General features: G+C 42.4%; 2 protein-coding genes across 2 annotated transcripts; one reads left to right on the plus strand and one right to left on the minus strand.

Annotated features, from left to right (window-relative positions):
• Positions 1-18: 18 nt before the first annotated feature.
• Positions 19-1,231, minus strand: LOC109487979 (protein dpy-30 homolog). The gene is given in 2 exon segments (XM_019792113.1): positions 19-1,028; positions 1,031-1,231. Coding segments are annotated over 2 exon segments (354 nt in total). The 5' UTR covers positions 1,173-1,231; the 3' UTR covers positions 19-816.
• A 167-nt stretch (positions 1,232-1,398) lies between these two features.
• Positions 1,399-16,920, plus strand: LOC109487978 (dynein regulatory complex subunit 7-like). Its single transcript, XM_019792112.1, has 17 exons — positions 1,399-1,642; positions 2,288-2,468; positions 5,022-5,147; positions 5,943-6,137; positions 6,567-6,725; positions 7,427-7,645; positions 8,210-8,332; positions 8,679-8,751; positions 9,156-9,284; positions 9,736-9,864; positions 10,982-11,205; positions 12,325-12,540; positions 13,352-13,462; positions 13,980-14,090; positions 14,912-15,106; positions 15,699-15,838; positions 16,521-16,920. Exons 1-17 carry the CDS (start codon positions 1,407-1,409, stop codon positions 16,600-16,602), a joined length of 2,649 nt encoding a protein of 882 aa, XP_019647671.1. The 5' UTR covers positions 1,399-1,406; the 3' UTR covers positions 16,603-16,920.
• Positions 16,921-18,959: the final 2,039 nt, after the last annotated feature.

Raw genomic sequence — 18,959 nt, forward strand, 5'->3', positions numbered from 1 at the left:
AATCACACATGTGTACATGTATCATGTAAAAGGAATGCAGTATGGTGGTCTAAACGGCTGTGGGCATGTCGGTAATTCAGGTACAGGTATAACACAAACCTAGGTGCAAGGCGGTTGGTAAAGTACAAGGCTTCTTGCTCCTGTCCTGCCAACTGACAATAACTTACACCTGTTGGATTCCTGCCTAACAATAGGGTTCAGGATTCAAGTAGGAGCTTTGGTGCACTATGGTAGTTTATGGTGGCAATTGCCAACTTTCAATGGTTTGTTGTTGACTGTGGGGCCTCTTGCACATGTAGTTGGTGATCTGAATGTACCAGATATACTAGTAGTTGGGCTTCAGCTATTCCACAGTGTCAAATTGCCCAAATCCAATTCACCATTCTAGGTCCCCACATGTATATCCACGTGTAAGAGTATTGCTTGAGTAGGAGAGAAAAAAGTTATTACAGATGATGTAGGTAGGTTCACTACTAACTAGTAGTACTAGGTTGGTCTTTCAGCAAATATCTGGCACTGTGGGTACCTCTCTGCTCTGTTATGTACATATATGGACTAAAATATAACATCTAAGGTCTCTTTAAGGTCCTTAAAAGTTAAAGTCTTTTTTCCTGTGTATGTTGGTCGCCCCATAGTTGGTTGTCTCGTATGAAGTTGTCCAAACGCCGTGTGTTGTGCTGAAATCCCAAGTGATGCAACTGTAGACTGTCCTGGAAACCGGTTGTCACCTGGGTGTAGTAGAGGCGGTATCTCCGGGAGGGTCAAAATACGAACTGCAGAGGTCATCTGTACGGCTCCAGGCTTGTACGGGCGCCTTCACTGTTCCTCGAACTTGGACTTGTTCTTGAGTAGATAGGCTGCGAGGTACTCTATGGGGTTTGGCGGGCGCTCCTTCGCCAGGGTGGAGAGTCCCTGGAGTAGGATGGGAACGACTGTTTGGTCCAAGTACGCCCGCGTCGGCAGGGACTGCAGTTCGACTTTCTGCTTTATCGGCTTTTCCGCCGCCTCCTTCTCGGCTGTGATCATCTCTGGACGTTCTCGGTGAGCCCCAGCTTCTCGTGCGGCGTCTCCATGGCCTGCGGCTCGCCCGTGGCGGCGTTTCCCGCGTCTCCTGTCTGCATGGGCTGCTGATCGTCCGCCATTTTCCTTCGCGTCTTCAATACAAGGCGCATGCGTTCTGGAACGCGGGGAGTGCTTTCCCTGTTGCTAAGGTGCAGCACTTGGCCGAGTAATATATTCATCCGCCGTGACACTTAACTTTCCACTGAGATGACTTTTTGAGAAAATCCCAAACATTTTTTCATACAAATGATTTTTGTATACATAAAAACAATCTGTTGGTTTTGTGATGATTAATTCCTGAAGAAAAGTGTCCTCGACGGACGGTTTATTTTCTGTTCTGTCGGATGACCATACTTCCTGGCGGGGTGTTGTTGGGCCACAGTTTACCCCTACAACAGCCGGAGTTCGCGGTGAATACGAAACTTGTCAGGCTCGGGAAGATGGACGAAAACGCAGAAAATAACCCCGAACAGGCCAACAACAAGGCCGAGGACGCGGAGGAGGCCGAGGGGGAGTTGTCAGTGGACGATCTGCGGGCGGAGCTGGAGAAAATCGACGTGCAAGTGCCAGAAGTGGAAATGTAGGTGTACTTAGTGACAGTGTGTTCAGTTACCATCCATTTAAATCAATGACAGATTGCTGGTGGCTTGATAATGGTTTTGTTGGCTAACATTTGGCTCCGCTAGGCCATGGTCTTCTCTTCCTCTTTTACATCTCCTCTTTGTTTAGACTTGAGAGAAACAACAACACATTAATTCACACCTCTGTTTAGTAATCATGTTAAATATACACAGCTAAAGAGCCCCAAACTCACGTTAATTCTTCCCCAGCACAAATTAAAGCTATCTACTTAACAATTTTGTGACCCTAGTATGTCGTCCAGATCTTGAAATACATGTATCAAGACCGGAAGTTCTGCTGCAGTACCATAACAAGCCACCAGGTGGCTCAAAATCTAATTATTTTTAGGTATTATCAAGACCTACCCACTTACCATCTATTCTAAGGTAGTCTAGAGTCTGTAACTTTTTGTAAGCCTTCTCATTTTATCATGTTTGCAGACGGACAGACCTCAACAGACCTCTGAAGCCCTCAACCAATTGAGGTTTGCACGACCTGGGAAGCAGACAGAGACACACACACAAATGTAGACACTCAGTCAGAATCTCCCTAAAACATAACCTTCTTGACAAAAGTAATCAATGACTATCATTCTGTCCCCCAGTTCTGAGGTGCACCTCCAGCAGGAGGACATGTACTCAGAGTTCCCTGTGTCCTACAAGGAGAACACCAACAAGGAGAAACTGATCCTGGCGTACGCCGAGAACTTTCGCCGACAGTACGTCCACCTGTACCGCGACAGGAAACTGCTCTTTCTCAACCCTGTCAACGAGTGCGGCATGGAGGTAAATCATCAAGTTGCATGAATACCTGTTTTTTTGGCATATCTTATTACCTGAATGTCTAACAGTCTAACCTTCACTGACGTGATCAAATAATTAGCTTTTTTAGATTGCTGTATAAAATTAAGTCAATGTGGTTTATGTTTTATTTAAAAAAAATGTCAACATCTGAAACCAAATAAAAACTTGGGAATAGGCAATCTCTTATTGAGGTAAGTAATCTAATAATTAGCTTTTTTATTCACATGAATGTTCACCCGAATCCAGGTCAGTCAGTACCCTTTCCCAGGTCCATGTAGTTACGACTGTTTTGTTTTAGATTGCTACAAGTCATTGTGGATTTTGTTTTAATTGACGAAAATGTCAACATCTGAAACAAAAACAAAAAACAACAAAAAAACAACTTGGGTATAACAACTTGTGTATAGGCTATTGGACTTAAAGACAATCTCTTGTTAACTAGAAAGGCCAACATTTGCTTCGGAGCAAATGTAGGAATTTCACTCCATACCCTTCCCCAAACAAAAATGAGAGATTCTAAATAAATCATACTGCAATTATACAAGGACAAGCTGTTTGAATCTCAACAGGTATTTATAAAACTGGCACTTGGCAATTATCTCCCTTTTTTTTTACAAAGATACAACGACACGCACTTTAAATCTCGACAGCTTCACTTTACACTTTTGACGAGATTGTAACTACTACTAACGGAAGCAAAATTTTCACGGCCTGAGAAAAATGGACATGTTCACGGAACTATATATTCACGGTGGTGACAGTTGCAGGAAAAAGAAAGTCCAGGAATTAAGTTCACAATACAGAGGTGACAGTGAAAACCGTGAACATTGACCCCCCGCTTGCATTGCGGTACAGTGAAAAAAAACGGGAATTACAGCAATCAATTTACTGAGTATGTTTGCTTAGTTTCCAGATGTTTTGTACTTGTAGTTTTTAAATGAACGAAAACCGATGCGCGCACAGATGTTACTTTTGTGACAACATCAAAGTGATTTTGGTTTGTATGTTGAAAAAATACAAAAGACTAACATTCGAAGTTATTGAAATTCTTGAGTAAGAACAATCAGTTTTGGAATGTTAAAAGCAAAGCAATGGATATTAAAACGAAAATGTTAAAATTAAATGTTGAAATTGTTAAAATGTAAAATGGTTAAAATTGTTGAAATTGTTAAAAATGTTTAAATTGTTAAAAATTGTAAAAAGGGTAATTAAAAATATCCAGTGTACCAGGGTTCGAACTCGCAATGTCCGGACTTGCAGCCCTGCGCGTTACCAACCGAGCTATCTGGACGCGTTTCCATTACTCTCTGCATTGTATGTCATATAAAGTGAACAACATGGCGGTAACGATCGCTTCAAGTACTAGTAAGGGACTTTCTAGGAGATTTCCTTCTTTATCAGGTTCGCTTTTGACCACCGGTACCTTGATGTAACGTAACTATCAATCCGGCTAGCAGAAGCCGCCGGCTCCCTGTCCAATCTTTGAAAACTGTCGGGCATGCAAGCCCTCAACGCTCGCTTTAGGAAAATTTGCCAGGAAGCCGTCTTGCGATGTTCTCAGCAACAACAAATGAACGCCTGTACACTCTACAATTTTGGTGATTCTTCAGAAATCGATAACAGAATATATAATACTAGTCGGTGAAGATTGTGGAAAATTGTTGATACCGTGGCGCGCGCGCGTGCGCCGACGATACACATTACGTACCGTTGTTTACAGTACTCGCGGGGCGCAGGTCATTGACCTCCCGCTTGCGTTGTTCCAACAGAGAAGAGCAAAATATCTGCCAGTTTTTGCGTCAGATTTTCAGTGTTTGTTAAAATCATATACAGGCATCCATGCAGCTATAATTCTTCCAACTAGTTCGTAGTTAGGTGAAATGTTTATAGGAATCACACGAATCGGTATCCAATATCAGAGTATCATGGCCCACGGCCGAGACCGCGTGGACCAGCTGCGCTGGTACGTGAAAATGGTAGTAAATAAATTAATTAGCCAACAGCCAATCAACAGCCACATCTGCAAACATGACCACACCTGCTTGTATGCCCATATTTGGGCCTTCCCCCGAATTCCTTTCTTATTACGTCACGCGCGTACGCCCCCACAGTACTTTCCTATGGGGACCACTAAAAAGCAAATAAAACGATTGTAAAAGCTTGTATCAAAAAAATTTAAAAAACGCCTAAGGGTATTTACCCACTCTACCTCTATACGAAATTACAGGTAATTTTGCCCAAAAATGAAGGAGTTGAATCAATTTAAAGAAGTGGCAGGAGAAGAAGAAGAAGGAGGAGAAGAAACATCAGAAAAAGCAGTATTTCACTCCATACTGAAGTATGGAGTGAAATAATAAATATTTTGAAGTGTCATACAGTTTTTTTTTAAATTGTATAACGTTTTATCAGTAGTGTTGGTAAAGTGGGCCCTTGTTTGACACTTATTGGTGTTTGATTTTCTGTACTTGTCTTCAAATTAGCAAATTTCTTTGGGAGTGTTTAGATGTATTTGCCTCTCTTCCTGTTCTCCTGCAGAAATTTGTGAGCACCACAATCCGGCCCACCCTGCTGCCCTTCCAGGAGCTGTACAGCTATGAGAACTGTGCTGAGTTTGTGGCCGACTATCTGGAGTTCCAGGCCCTGGACCCACCAGTGGACCTGGTAGGGCGTCTTCTACAGAAGTGTAACTGTGCCAGATATTGTAACGTTCACAAATCTGATTTGAACTCTCTTTTCAGTAGAAAGCCTACAGTTTCAACCTCTTGGGACCATCCCCATTTTGCTACCTAGAATAATCACGCACTTTTGTTATTAATCTCACCTTGTAGACAATAGGTACCCTCATGGGTAATGAGAATTAAATATATTATACAGTAGAGATAGAAAAGTGCCTGAAGTCTGATTAGAAATGTCATATTTTGCAGTGCTTTCCTTCCTGAGTGACTTATAGCAGTTTTTTTACGAGTACATGTGTGTAGCAAAGATCTGTTAGCCACCTTTATTCCCTGGCATCTGGTGTGAGAATGCCGTGTTACTAACACCTGTCTGCTCTATGATTATGAAAAAATTAAACTGTTCTCCAACTCAAAATTTTTTTTTTGACTCACCAGAAATTTTCGACTGAATCACTCAGTCTTCCTCAGCTATCTGACCCAAATGCTGTGGACATGTGATTTTTCCCACGTGTGACATCAGCAAAGGGTCAAAGGTTTTCTGAAGTCGATATCGACCCCCGTCCCGGTAGACAACCTTTGACCCTTTGCTGACGTCACACGTGGGAAAAATCACGTGTCCACAGCATTTGGGTCAGATAGCAGAGGAAGACTGAGTGATTCAGTCGAAAATTTCTGGTGAGTCAAAATTTCTGAGTTGGAGAACAGTTTAAGTTTTTCATAATGTAATTCACCAAATCAGATGAACTTTCATGCTGACCTGTCTGCTCTGTTGTGTTCACAGCCAAACCAGCTGGTGTCGCCGACCACAGCCCTGAAGAGACAGAAGGGCAACAGTTTTGACTTTGCGACACTGCTGTGCTCCATGCTGCTGGGAGCTGGGTACGATGCGTACTGCGTTAGCGGGTATGCCACCCGGGAAATCTGCCTGATGGACCAGACCAGGGATGTCTGCCCACTCATGAAGAAGAAAGGAGAGGTAGGACTTTTAGTAGTAGTTGTGTTAGTAGTACCTAGTCTTACATTATATAATTCATAGTTTATACTGTAGCGGGGGTCCCTGACACGGGTGGGCAGCAGTCGGCTAGTCTTCACACCAAGTTTCAAATCAACTCTGTCCAGCAGGTCCATACCAGCAAGGCTGCACTCTCTCATGTCCTTCTTGATACACTCTATCTAAGGTCTATCCTGATCCCTGTTGCCTGGTTTAGCACATCTTGGCAAGAGAGTATATAAGAAATCCTTGGGGCAGAGAAAGATATTTTCAATAGGATTAGGAGTAATTTGTTTCAACTTTTTCATTCTCAAATGTCTTGTCATCCCTTACACTTCTAAGCCCACTAGTATACGTCAACAGCTGTGAGTCATGACCATTTGTATCCACGCTGTATATTTGTGTCTGTAACAGCTGAAGTCTGAAGAGAAGAAGAAGGAGGTGCGGAAGTACCAAGTCAAGCCTCCCAAGGACCTGCGCAGTAAGTTTGACCTGAAGATGCAGGCCAGGAGGGAGGCTGAAGAGGAGGCTAAGGCAGCGGAGAGGAGGAGGGAGGAGGAGGCTCGCATCAGTGTGAGTTTCTCTTGAAACGTTAACTTGTCGATTCGTGCGGTTGTGGAGTCCTCCCCCATGAGATCACCATCCTGGAACCTAAAAGGCTTTCATGTTATGCGCTTGCCAGTGCCTGAGGGCATTTGCGGCTGGAGCAGAAAACGAATAAGAAAGAAAAATGACTGTCGCTGCTCGGTCAGACCTCATTCTGCAGCCCTCTGCGTACGAGGCAGTCGGTGCAATTCACAAGAATTACGCTGGCTGTGCAATTCTATCACCATGAAACATTGCCTGATTACATGATGGCAGTGTCTACTCTGCATGCTGGGTGCTCATTATTAGTGATACAAGTACATTGTAGTATGGGTTTCTAGCTTTTGAAGAAGATATGTAACTGACCAATCCTGACTCCATATCACAGCAGTTCAACCAATGATAGCATGACCATGAGTGGTTCGACCAATGAGAGAGTGGCTGCATATTGGTCAAATATTTGCATATTTATGTTTTATTTTGCCATTCTAAGTTTTGACAGAGATGGGCTGGGCTATGGGACTGGTATATGAATGTCATCTACAAAGATCTGTATTGTCAGTTAAGGCCTACTCTGTATGTCTCTAGTAGTGATTATATGTTACTGTAGATTAGTCTACTGAACAAAAAACATACACATAAAACTTAAAAGCACACTAAAGCCTGACTGTGTACACCTTGTCTTGCAGGAGCTGGAGAAGCCAAAGCCTGATGCCCTGCACGGCCTGCGGATCCACTGCTGGGTGCTGGTGTTGTCAGGCAAGCGGGAGGTCCCAGACAGCTTCTTCATCGAGCCGCTCACCGGCAACACGTACCCCACCGAGGACGACAAGTTCCTGGGCATCGAGTCCGTCTGGAACCACCAGAACTACTGGGTCAACATGCAAGACTGCTCCAACGGCTGTAAGGTAGGGTACAGTCTCAATAGTTCTTTTGTAACAGTTGTGGTTCAAGCACCATGGTTCAAGCACCATCAACTAACCTATCTAACAGGTCTGGACCTTTGGTCCGTCAAATATTTGCATTCTTATTTTGCATTTCTGAGTTCATGTAGGGTGTTGGGTTTGTGAGCTGATGGCTCGGGCTTGATTCCCGGGAGCCAGGGGACTTCGTGTTTCTACTCTCCCTGAGTTTCTTCACTCTGGCATATCATCATCCACTGTGTTCGGCTGCTGCTGCAGTGGTCTGGACACCCTGCAGCTGCAGTCAGTCTTTCTTCAACCCTCTCCACTGTGACCTGTTCTTCCCTAGCTTCATAAGCTCCCGTAGGTTCCTCAAATGTTTGACTGTAAAAGTCCTAGTGCTCTTTCTCCCCATTTATGCAGTGCTTTCCTACCTTTTTATCATCATACTGGACTTGTAGACAAAACACTAGACGAGTCATCTATTGAGTCGTCTATTCAAAAAGTCCTATGTGCCATCCTGTGAGCAAGTACAATGCCTAAAAGATTGCACCTCTCTCTGTATTGTAGGACCTGAGTTTTGACCTGGGAGACTCGGCGAAGTGGGAGTACCTGCTGCACAGCTCAGAGAAACCCAGTCTGGAGATCCCTGATGTGGAGGCAGAGCTATACGAGGGCCTGGATGACGATGAGGTAAGAACGTACAGTGCACTCACTCACTCACTATCCAGTTTACCGTCAGTTGTTCTCTGTCTCCCAAGGTTAGACATCCAGGACATGCACATACACAAGAAAACTGTTACTCAAGCAACTGCATAGTCACCGACGAAACGTAGTGGATGGTTCTTGAAATATCTGATAGTTTTCAAAATCAATCCAGTTGCTTGATTAACAGTTTCTTGCAGAAGAGGCAAATACATCCTTTGTAAAACAGTTCTTCTGAACATGCATCAGAACTATGAGTACAACATAGTGTAAGAGGATGGAGGAATCTTTATTACAATCTGATGTCACTAATAATTTCTTTTGACTTTTGCAGGAGGAACAAGAAGACGAGAAACACCTGGAAATGCCACCATCCTGGGTTCACCCCATCCTGGTCACACCAAAAGGTGAATACATGCACTTTGTACTTGAGCTGCATCTGAATGTTATGATGGGCTACACCATGCTGTACATATCTCCATAAGCGCTTTTTATGTATTTCATAACTCAGCTTTAAAGTCATTGCTTTTTCACACTATTAGTTTTGTTTTAAAATGTAATTCAGAAGACAGTATAATCTTTAGACTGGTTTATTATTAAAATCAAAGACAAGTCACATTGCAGCCAACAGGCTGAATTGACAGACTCGTGTACAAATTGGCAGGCAATATTAATTCGCTTAAAATATCTAAAATCATTAAAATGGCAAAACAGATAAAAGCAATATTTAGTATGAGGAACATTGCTGGGTGTCGCCCACAGAAGTACCGATCTACAATCTTGTAATAAATGTTTTGCTACTTGTCTTTAGAGTACGAGACGCGATGTCCACTTGGCAAGAAGACTATCCTGTACAAGAAAGCTCGGCTGGAGAAGTTTGCTCGCTACCTGCTGAAGGACGGCATGATCACCAAGCTGTCTGCCTATGACGACTACGAATGTAAGTAAGAAGCAAAGTTGCCTCATGATACAAACTGAAGACATCCCTTGCAAAAGGCAATTTCTGTTTATCTTTGCAGAAGGAAAACATTTTGTTTTTGCTCTGTTTTTTCTTCTTTAAACGGAAAAGGTCAATGACCTGGATCAGACATCTGTCACCATAGTAACTGGTGCTGTAGCAGACACCCTATGGTGTTGGGTTACATTATGTAGCAAGGGGCAGGACAGAGTTGGAGGGGCTGGTCACCATATATATGAATGTGTTACAGTGTAGTAAGAATAAACAGATCAGTAGTTTGTTAGGCTAGACCATGACTGTGAAGGCAAACATTATGGACTTGTTTTGGAACTGTTACCTTTCTAGTTTTTAGATGTCTTCCTTGAATTTTCAATACATCTCTCTGCCCATTTTGGCCATGAACCTGTACTGAATATTTTTTCTTTTCCACCAGTGAAGAACCTTGTGTCTGCGAAGGAGTGGTTTGTGAACAGACAGGACAAACTGGAGCTGAGAGTCCACAACCACCGCACGGGGCTGATCACAGAGTACATGCTGCAGGGAAGGCTCGACTGCATGAAAGGTAACACGTCGGCAGAACGCACTGCACCTGTGTGAAACCCGTAATGTATTGTACATAGCACCTCGGCAGAACGTCTCATATAAGGTCGTATTCGTACATATAAGGTTAACATCCCGCCTGTAGTTCCCAAATGTTGTGTTGGAAAAAATATCCTCTACAACAGGCAAAATTCTGATGCAACAGTGACCAAACATCCAACGAAAACCGCGAAAATCCAGGGTTCTGCGCAGGCGCAGTACGTTCTGCCGACGTGCTATGAAAGGTTCGTCTGAAACACAACACATTCATCCCCAAACAGTTAAAAGACTTCAGAATTTCTAATTTTCTGTTATTCTATGCTCTTTGGTGTAACAAATCAGCTTACTTACACCTAGGGGCTCAGGCCTGACACATGAGGCAGACAGAGCATTCTAGCAAGTTTGGTAAAAGGCCAGTCTCTCTACATCCTTCTAGTTGAGATTTACTGAACATAGCAGCTTAGAAGTACAGCTGTTTCATTCCGTGTCAACAACCTGTTGTTTCTATATTTGTTCCCAGTACAGAGCTCACCTACTACAAGTCCTATAGTCTGGGTCCCAAATACAATGTAGTTAAAAAGACTGCCCAAATTCTAATTTGTGTTTTTCTATGCTTTTTGACTTAACACATCAGCTTAGCAGTAGGACTATTTCGTTCAACAACCCTGTTTGTCCCTGGTGCAGAGCACACGTACAAGTCCGGCAGCCCACGTCCCCAAATAGTTAGACATCCTGGATTCTAATTGTATGTTATTCTATGTCCTTTTATGTACCAGCTTATAGCACTAGCAGGACAATCTCATTAATACCCGTTTGTCCCTGTCTGTCCCTGGTACAGAGCACACCTACAAGTCAGGCAGCCCAATCCCAAAACAGTTAAAAAGACTTCCCAAATTCTAATATTGTGTTATTCTATGATGTAACAGCTTATAGCACTAGCAGGACAATCTCATTAACAACCCTTTGTCCCTGTCTGTCCCTGGTACAGTTAAAAAGACTTCCCAAATTCTAATATTGTGTTATTCTATGATGTAACAGTTTATAGCACTAGCAGGACAATCTCAGTAACACCCCTCTGTCCCTGTCTATCCCTGGTACAGAGCACACCTACAAGTCTGGCAGCCCCGGCCCGGAAACGGACCGTACCATGGTGTTCTACGACAAGGCTCGGGTGGACGGGCTGGTGAAGAGGGAGGAGACGCCCACGGAGATGACGGAACACTTTAAGGACAGGGACGACTTCCTGTACTACAGACACGTCCTCTTCAGCAAGCGGATGAAGAAGTTTGGGGCCTCCACAGACGCAAACCACAGACCTATTTTGGTGAGCTGCCTAAATGCTCGCTTTTAGACATCGAAGTCTGTATCTGTATCGGTATAGCCGGTATAACCGCCCTTCGGCGTAACACACCAGCTGATGAAGTGATGTTTTTACTTAGCTTTTACTAGAGCTGCTCAAAAAAGCTAGATAAAGACATATTAAATTCTTTCTAGAAGATATCAAAGTAATGTTTTTCTACAACTGAAGAGGTAGTAAAAAACTAGGCAGATAAATTCTTTCTAGCAGATAAGAAAGTAATATTTCTTATTGCAGTAGAGCTACTAAAGAAAAGGAATGGCTTGGTATGTGGGCAGCTGTTGTTTTTATTTCCAAAGTAGAGATACTAAAAAAAGAGATCAACATCAACAACATGATGGTCATATTTAGGCTTGGTACGTGAGCTTGTGTCTTTCCAATCTTCAAGTACATTGCAGGGCTCTAGCCCACTCAAGAATTTTTTTCGTCAGATCCATGGGCAAATGTAGGATTTTGATGCCTTCTAAAACACAACCTCTCACATTTGGAGAGAGAAATCATAGAGTTGTGAGTGGATAATGGATTTTTTTTTTAAATTCTTACCAAAGCTTTTTGTCAGTTTTGACAGATTGGTTGGAAAGTTTTCCATTACATGCCACAAAGTTCCTGCAAGTTCCTGGTACATTGCAATTGTGTTTCTCTACTTCACTGTGTCTTAAGTTCGGGACTCATTTAGAAACCCACACACCGTCAATGCCGCCACTAAAGGGTTCGGACTACCACGACAGAACCACCAGAAACAGAGACAAATATAGACCAATCAAATGCAGGACTGATCGACTCAGGAACTCCCCCATAGCGTACATTGTTCGCCTTTTAAGTGCTTAATCAAATAGTTAATGTTTTTAAGGATTTCCGTATTGTTGTATTATTAAGCTTTTAATTCCGTTTTATACTCGTATTATGGTACAAATGTTAAATTCTATTATACACCAACGTTATTTGTTATACTTATATATAATAATTGACCCTATGTTTTATCTTGATACGAGCTCTGTAAATGTTTGTAACGAATCCGCAATTCAGCCCGCGGGCTGCAAGTGATTTGCATTTTAATAAACCATTCATCATCATCATCATTCACAGAAAATCACGGAGAGGTTCCACAGGAACAGGGAGAAGCCAGCGAGCGAGGATGTGTCGGAGTGCGTGTTCCACATCGCGGAGGACCGCATCCAGCTGACCTTCCACTGCGAGGACAACCGGGTCACGGCCTCTACACGAGAGTTCATCAAACCGCCCAACGCCAACGACAAGAGCCAGGTCATCACCATGACCCCCGACATGACCTCCACATTCCAGGTCAGGGTTAGACATACCCACCTTATAATTTGTCATACAATATTTATATTTAATATATACATTTATATGTTGTCATACAGAATTACTAAATCATATAACTTGTATATCATGAAGTCATATTACTTACATTATGTACATTTGTGTTATTTGGTGTAATAATATGTCACTAGGTTGGATGGTTCCACATTTCATGTTCTTTTCTTTTCTTGAATAAATAGAAAAAAGACAGAAATACCCATCTGCAGTCTGCATTTTGCAGAGACATTTTTAATATTGCAGAAGAGAAATTAAGCAACCTGCAATTTTGCAGGCTAGGGGTTCAAGCTAGGGTTCTATGGTGTTAACATAATATTATTGGAAAGCTTTTGTGCTCACTATTGACTACATGTACTAGTAATTTTGCATATATTTTTCAAATTGCATGTAAAACGTTTGCCAACATGCAGTTTTGCCTACACCATGGGTTTATGTCCAGACTGCTAATTTGGATAATTGCTAGTAGAGTATTTGCAGAAAAACTGCAGAAAAAGATTTTGACATTCTTACTACAGTATTACAGGGGAGCCTGCAAGGGGGGGTCACGACAACGCTCTACGCTGAATTCGGAAACTTCTCGATTACGCTTTACGATAAATTCCAAGTGGTCACAACGCATTACGTAGAATTAAATTGGCGAATTACGCTCTACGTTGAATTGGCGGTCCGTCTACGCTCTACATAGAATTAAAATGGCTGATTACGCTCTACGGAAAAGGGCATGCGGGCCCCCTTACAGAACACTGAATAAAAAGTATTATTTCTACCCCTGCAGGTGGACACGACGAAGAAGTCTCCGAAGAACCTGTACATCTACAACATGCTGGTGTCTCTGGTGGAGGCAGAGGACCAGTCTGTACAGGCCATCAGGGCGTCAGAGGAGGAGGTGAGATTGCACTGATTTTCTGACTGACTTGAGTGTGTGATAGCACGTTGGCAGAACATATGGCAAAACCTGTTATTCATTTTCCACAGCGCTTCAGCACAATGTCTCATTGAAGGTCCTGTTTGAGTATTTAAGGATGACATCCTGTCTATAGTTTTCAAATGTTTTGTCGGAAAATATACCATCTGCAACAGGCAAGATCCTGATGCAACATTGCCCAAACATCCATCCATTGAAAACCTTGAAAAATTTGTGTTCCGCACAGAAGCAGTACGTTCTGTTGACTTTCTTGTATCATTCTGTTTGTTTGTTTGTTTGTTTGCTTTTATAACAATCCCCATTAGTGCTTAAGCACTATTCTTCCTGGGGTCAACATATCAAAATGAAGCACCAATAACGAAAACTTGTACAAATGGTATATGGAGTTTACAAAATAATAAGGTAAATATGTACAGTTTACAATGCAAACTTGTATTAACAAGTGGACTGTACTGACATGTGGACTGGCTTTCTGCAGATAAAGGAGTGCCTGCTGGAGCGTATCCGTGAGGAAACCGTGTCTGAGCTCTCCATCTCAGTATACGACACAGAGAGGAACGAGAAAGCCAAGCAGCACAGGAAGGAACTGGTAAGATACTGTTACCGCTCAGGTCATAGTCTCCTGTGATGTCCTTCTTTAATTTCAAAGCATAGCAAACTAGTGGAGTTGATAAATTGCCTAAAGTTTTTTTTTTATGTTTCATTTTCTTTTTTTTCCAGTGAAGAGAAATTGTGTTAGTGTCACAAGAGACTAAACTATTTTGTATATTTGCCTGATCTTTAATATTTTGTGTGATATGAATCACAAGCATCCTTGTATGACAAACTTGTTACTCAAGCAACTTAGATAGACTTCAAAAACTGCCAGACCTTTCGAGTAGCATCCAGTACCTTTCTACAATCACTGAAAAAAAAAACAGTGGGTGCTACTTGGCACGACTGACATTTTTTGTGTATCTCAATACCTGGATGTCTAGCCTTTGTCGACATTTATTTTATTTTATTTTCCGTCATCTTTATACAGGGTGGCCCATTAAGTGATTACACTTCTTTTCAATGGGGCCCTGTTTTACAAACAAAACATAACAGTCACATACAAACAGTAACATAGGGATACAATAAACAATGATAATGGCAATAATAATAACGGAAAAACAGTAAGTAACCACTAACATTAATAAATGATAACAAAAAGTAGAAATTGTCCAGTCCAGTCATTGTCCAGTCCAGATTGTTTGTATAGAGGGGTCAGAGGTCAGGCCAATTCTTACATCTCATTTTAAAAGTGGACATGGACAGGCAGGTCTTTTATATCATGTGGCAACCTGTTCCAGAGGATAGGGCCTCTATAGGAGAACTTTCGCTTGCCACATCCAAGACATTTAACCGTCCCCCGTGTTCCGTTCCCAGGAGCGTCAGCAGCTTGAGGAGAAGCTGCGCCGGCAGGAGCAGGAGCTGGACTACCTGGCGCCCTTCCTGGCGCAGATGGGCGACCCCGACAAGATCGCCCGGCAGCAGGCCTTCAAGCTGAAGGAGGACTGCCTGGCCGACCTCAAACAGAGGCTCATCGACAAGGCTAACCTCATCCAGAGCAGGTTTGAGAAGGTACGTACAAGATCTTTACTCGCTCAGCTTTAAACAACTCCTGCAATTAAATGTGCAAATATTTAGTGTAACAAGTCATTCGGTGTGATATAGCTAGCTGCCGCCGCGCCGCGTGCCTGCGAAGCTGGTGTGTTACACCGAAGGGTGGTTATACAGGCTATATCGATACAGATACAGATACAGATACTCACTCACTCATAACGAGATACACAAGGAAATTGTTACTCAAGCAACTGGATTGATTTTTGGAAGATGCCTGGTGTTTCAAGTAGCATCCACTAGTTTTCGTCAGTGACTGACATTGCTTCCTGTCAAAATCATGCCCTGATTTTGCTGCAATATTGAAAGACCCAGTTTATACGAGGTTTTACTTTTGTTAAACCTGGTGTGGATGCAAAAAATCCTGCCACCTCCACTTCGTGATCTGGATAGGCAAGATCTGGCTAAATCCCTTTCTGAGCAGGATGGATAGTTTGGTTGATACCTAGGCTAAGCATACCCAGATATGTGAAGCCTGGTATGAACGAGCTCAAACTTGTCACACCACATTTGATGGCTGCCCTGACCTTGTGTCGTGCACACCCCCTTGCAGGAGACGCAGGAACTGCAGAAGCGGCAGCAGTGGTACCAGCAGAACCAGGTGTCCATGACAAAGGAGGATGAGGAGGAGTATCTGGCCTACTGCTCAGAAGCCATGTTTAGGATCCACATACTGGAGCTCAGGCTCAACAGGTAAGGCTATCTACCCGCACGTTACGCAGCTTAGACCGTATCAGAGTAAATTTTGATGTTGTATATGTGTTTTTGGATGGGGGGGGGGCAACTTGTAAAGGTGTGTATGCACCTGTTTTGCCCTCCCTTTCACTTTGTGAAAATAAACTAATAAACCCATAATTTCCAAAACAAGAAATTGGACTGAATTGAGATTGTTGACTACTCCACTGCAGTCTTTGTCCAGTCAAAAATTTGAGTCCGATTTCATTATGAAGCAAGTTTACATTGTTATTTCCAACACAGCAAATTATGCTTCCCCAAATTTTTGACTGTACAAGTCCAGTCTTTGCTATTCCTTGACAAAGACTAGAGTGGAGTACAGTTCAAAATTTGAGTAAGTCCAATTTCTTGTGTTGAAAATAACCGATACAAACTTGCTTCATAATGACTTCTACCAACACAGATCAACTTTTAGGTAAGATCAAGGACCTTGGTAAGATCTACCATACATGTAGGTGTTCAGAATGATTTGCAGCATGATTAGAAATCACATACAGTTTGTATATACATGTATATATCTTTGCAGAACCCTTAGATTGTCCTGTGGATGGATAATATGCAACATAGGTCACTATACATCTAGCCTATGGCGATGTTTACTTGACTGGTAAAAGTGATTTTGTGTCTGATTTTGCTGCAGACACAAGGAGATGGCGCCCCACAAGTACATGGCTCTGGAACAGAAGATCCGCACAGATGGTCGACTATCGGACTACTTTTAAATTGCTGCACAGATTGCACTTCCTCCAAAGAACGACAACTGGTGTTTAAATATATATGATATTACAATTTAAAAAAATTCTACATGCACAACTCTCTTTATGTATCACTTGGTCTTCCTGATTTATTTCACAAATAAAAAAAAGGATGAAATGTATATGTTTAGGACATGATTGTATAGAGTTAACTGAATGTTTTAAAGTGTTACGATGTAAGATAGAATGGCACTTTTGCTCTGTAAAGTTTACCGGTGGGTCTCAGATGATGTACATAGTGCAACACAAAAATATTGCTTAAAAAATAAAGCTTTTCCAAACGTTCATGGAGATGTTTCTTTTTAGTTTTTGTGTTGTGATTTTATGGACACCTACTGCAGAGTTGTGTTGTCAAAACTTTCTTCCTTCTTCTGTAAATAACATAAGCTAAGCAAGGCGGCACTACTTAGCCAATGCTTACTGCCTTGCCACCATAGGATCTGCTTGGATATATGATCAAGAATTTACAGATTGGCACAATGGAAACTTCAGCACCAAGGACATGTAATACCTCTAAAGTTTGTTACAATAGACCTAATGATACACATACAAACCTGATCCTTATCTGTTTAGATATTAATTTTTGCCATATTTGATCATACAATGTATGCACTCACAGTTTATCAAGTATGTATGCAGCATGGGAATCTTTCGAGTTTATGATGTTTACATTTCACTGGCTCCAGGACGGCTTGTTTCTTCTAATGTATTCATTTCACAGATTGTGTCATACCCTAATTAAACATGATGAGGGTGTGTTAAAAAAGTACATTTCATACCAGTGATTCCACATAGTATAGTTAGTAAATTCAACTACACGTAGTGTTCCAAATACAAACGTACTGGTATGCAGATTTTGCCAACGTCGCTAGGAGGCACCAAGTTACCACCCTCAGTCACATCTTCTGCAATAGTAATACCACGCCAAAATTACTACATGTACTAGTGTTACCTGACTTCACATAAATACACATAACAGAACTTAATTGAAAGAAGGCCGAAGGCATTTAGTTCGCACCTCTCAAAGCACACGCCTGAGCCTCTATCCTGGTCTTCTCGATCGAAACCTCGACAGGGGCAACGACCGCCTACAGGCCTAACCAAAAACAGCCGGCCCGGGAATTCAGACCGAGCTACGTTGTCGCGACCTTGGTGGGAAAGGTTGGAACATGTATGGGCGTGTGCGCCCCACCCAACTACTCAAGGATCATGCTAAATAATATATAATTATCTACACTGATGTACACTGCTGCTATTGGCGATTGATTTTCCTGTATCCCATCGCAAAGTTGGCACCTATTTCGCCACCGCTCTGGCTGCGAATCAGGATCTATTATTATTTTGTTGAGGAGATCATCATGTAATTGCTGGACCAGGCGACTTGCACTTGAAACCCAAGTCGAGTCACCCGCCCGACACACGGAAAATGCACCAACTATAATAAGCGCGAGGGTGCAGTCCTTATCAAATTCTGTACTGTGTCGGACTATTTCGGGACCCGACAACAAATTTAGAAAGCGGGGCCTTGTGTTGGAATGGTCTGGTATGAACGTTAATACATTAATACTTCAGGTTGTCGGTCTCTTCTAGTTTCTGGGAACTACACACCGTGAATTCGAAGACTCGAACTCACGGCGAGCCCGTGTTGTCACAACTTTACCAGAAACTTTTCTCCCGAGGTGGTTTTTGAAAATCGGATTTAAACCCCTAAAAAAACGGTTAATTTGCGTTCACACCAGCTTAAATAAAAACCGTTTTCTGAAAAACCGGTTGAAACCGCTAAATATAAGTCTGGTATGAACAGGGTCTATAGTTTACCTGGGATCGAGTTGCATGTTTTACTGTGTGAGAATAATCGATTGTATCACATCTGTCCCGGCTCAGTAAAGTTCACGATTGACCCAATAAATCAACTTTATTTACATCGGAGATCAGCAATTGGTAGTCTGTCGTCTATATGGCAAAGAGCTATTGTATGCTGGTTGCTGGTGTGAGTTTAGCAGAAATAAACGGGCCCAACTGTACTAGTAGGACTGTACTATGATAGTCCTATTATCGTCCTGTTGGCCAATTGGACGGAGGAGGATCAGGTATAGAAGAGTATAGGCTGTAATTCGATGAACGTTATGTGTATGTTGCTTCTCATGCTCTGTAAAGCCAAAGGTGATGAACTGTTCACATAGCCAAACTCGGGCCAGATATATATACAACATGACCATGTATTACAATTTCTGTATCTGTATTGGTGCAGCCGATTTTATCACCCTTCGACGTAACACAATAGCTTTGCAGGCACGCGGCGCGGCGGCAACTACACCGAAGGG

The sequence above is a fragment of the Branchiostoma belcheri genome, unplaced genomic scaffold, assembly GCF_001625305.1.
Source record: "Branchiostoma belcheri isolate BF01 breed outbred unplaced genomic scaffold, Haploidv18h27 scaffold90, whole genome shotgun sequence".
Lineage (NCBI taxonomy): Eukaryota > Metazoa > Chordata > Leptocardii > Amphioxiformes > Branchiostomatidae > Branchiostoma > Branchiostoma belcheri.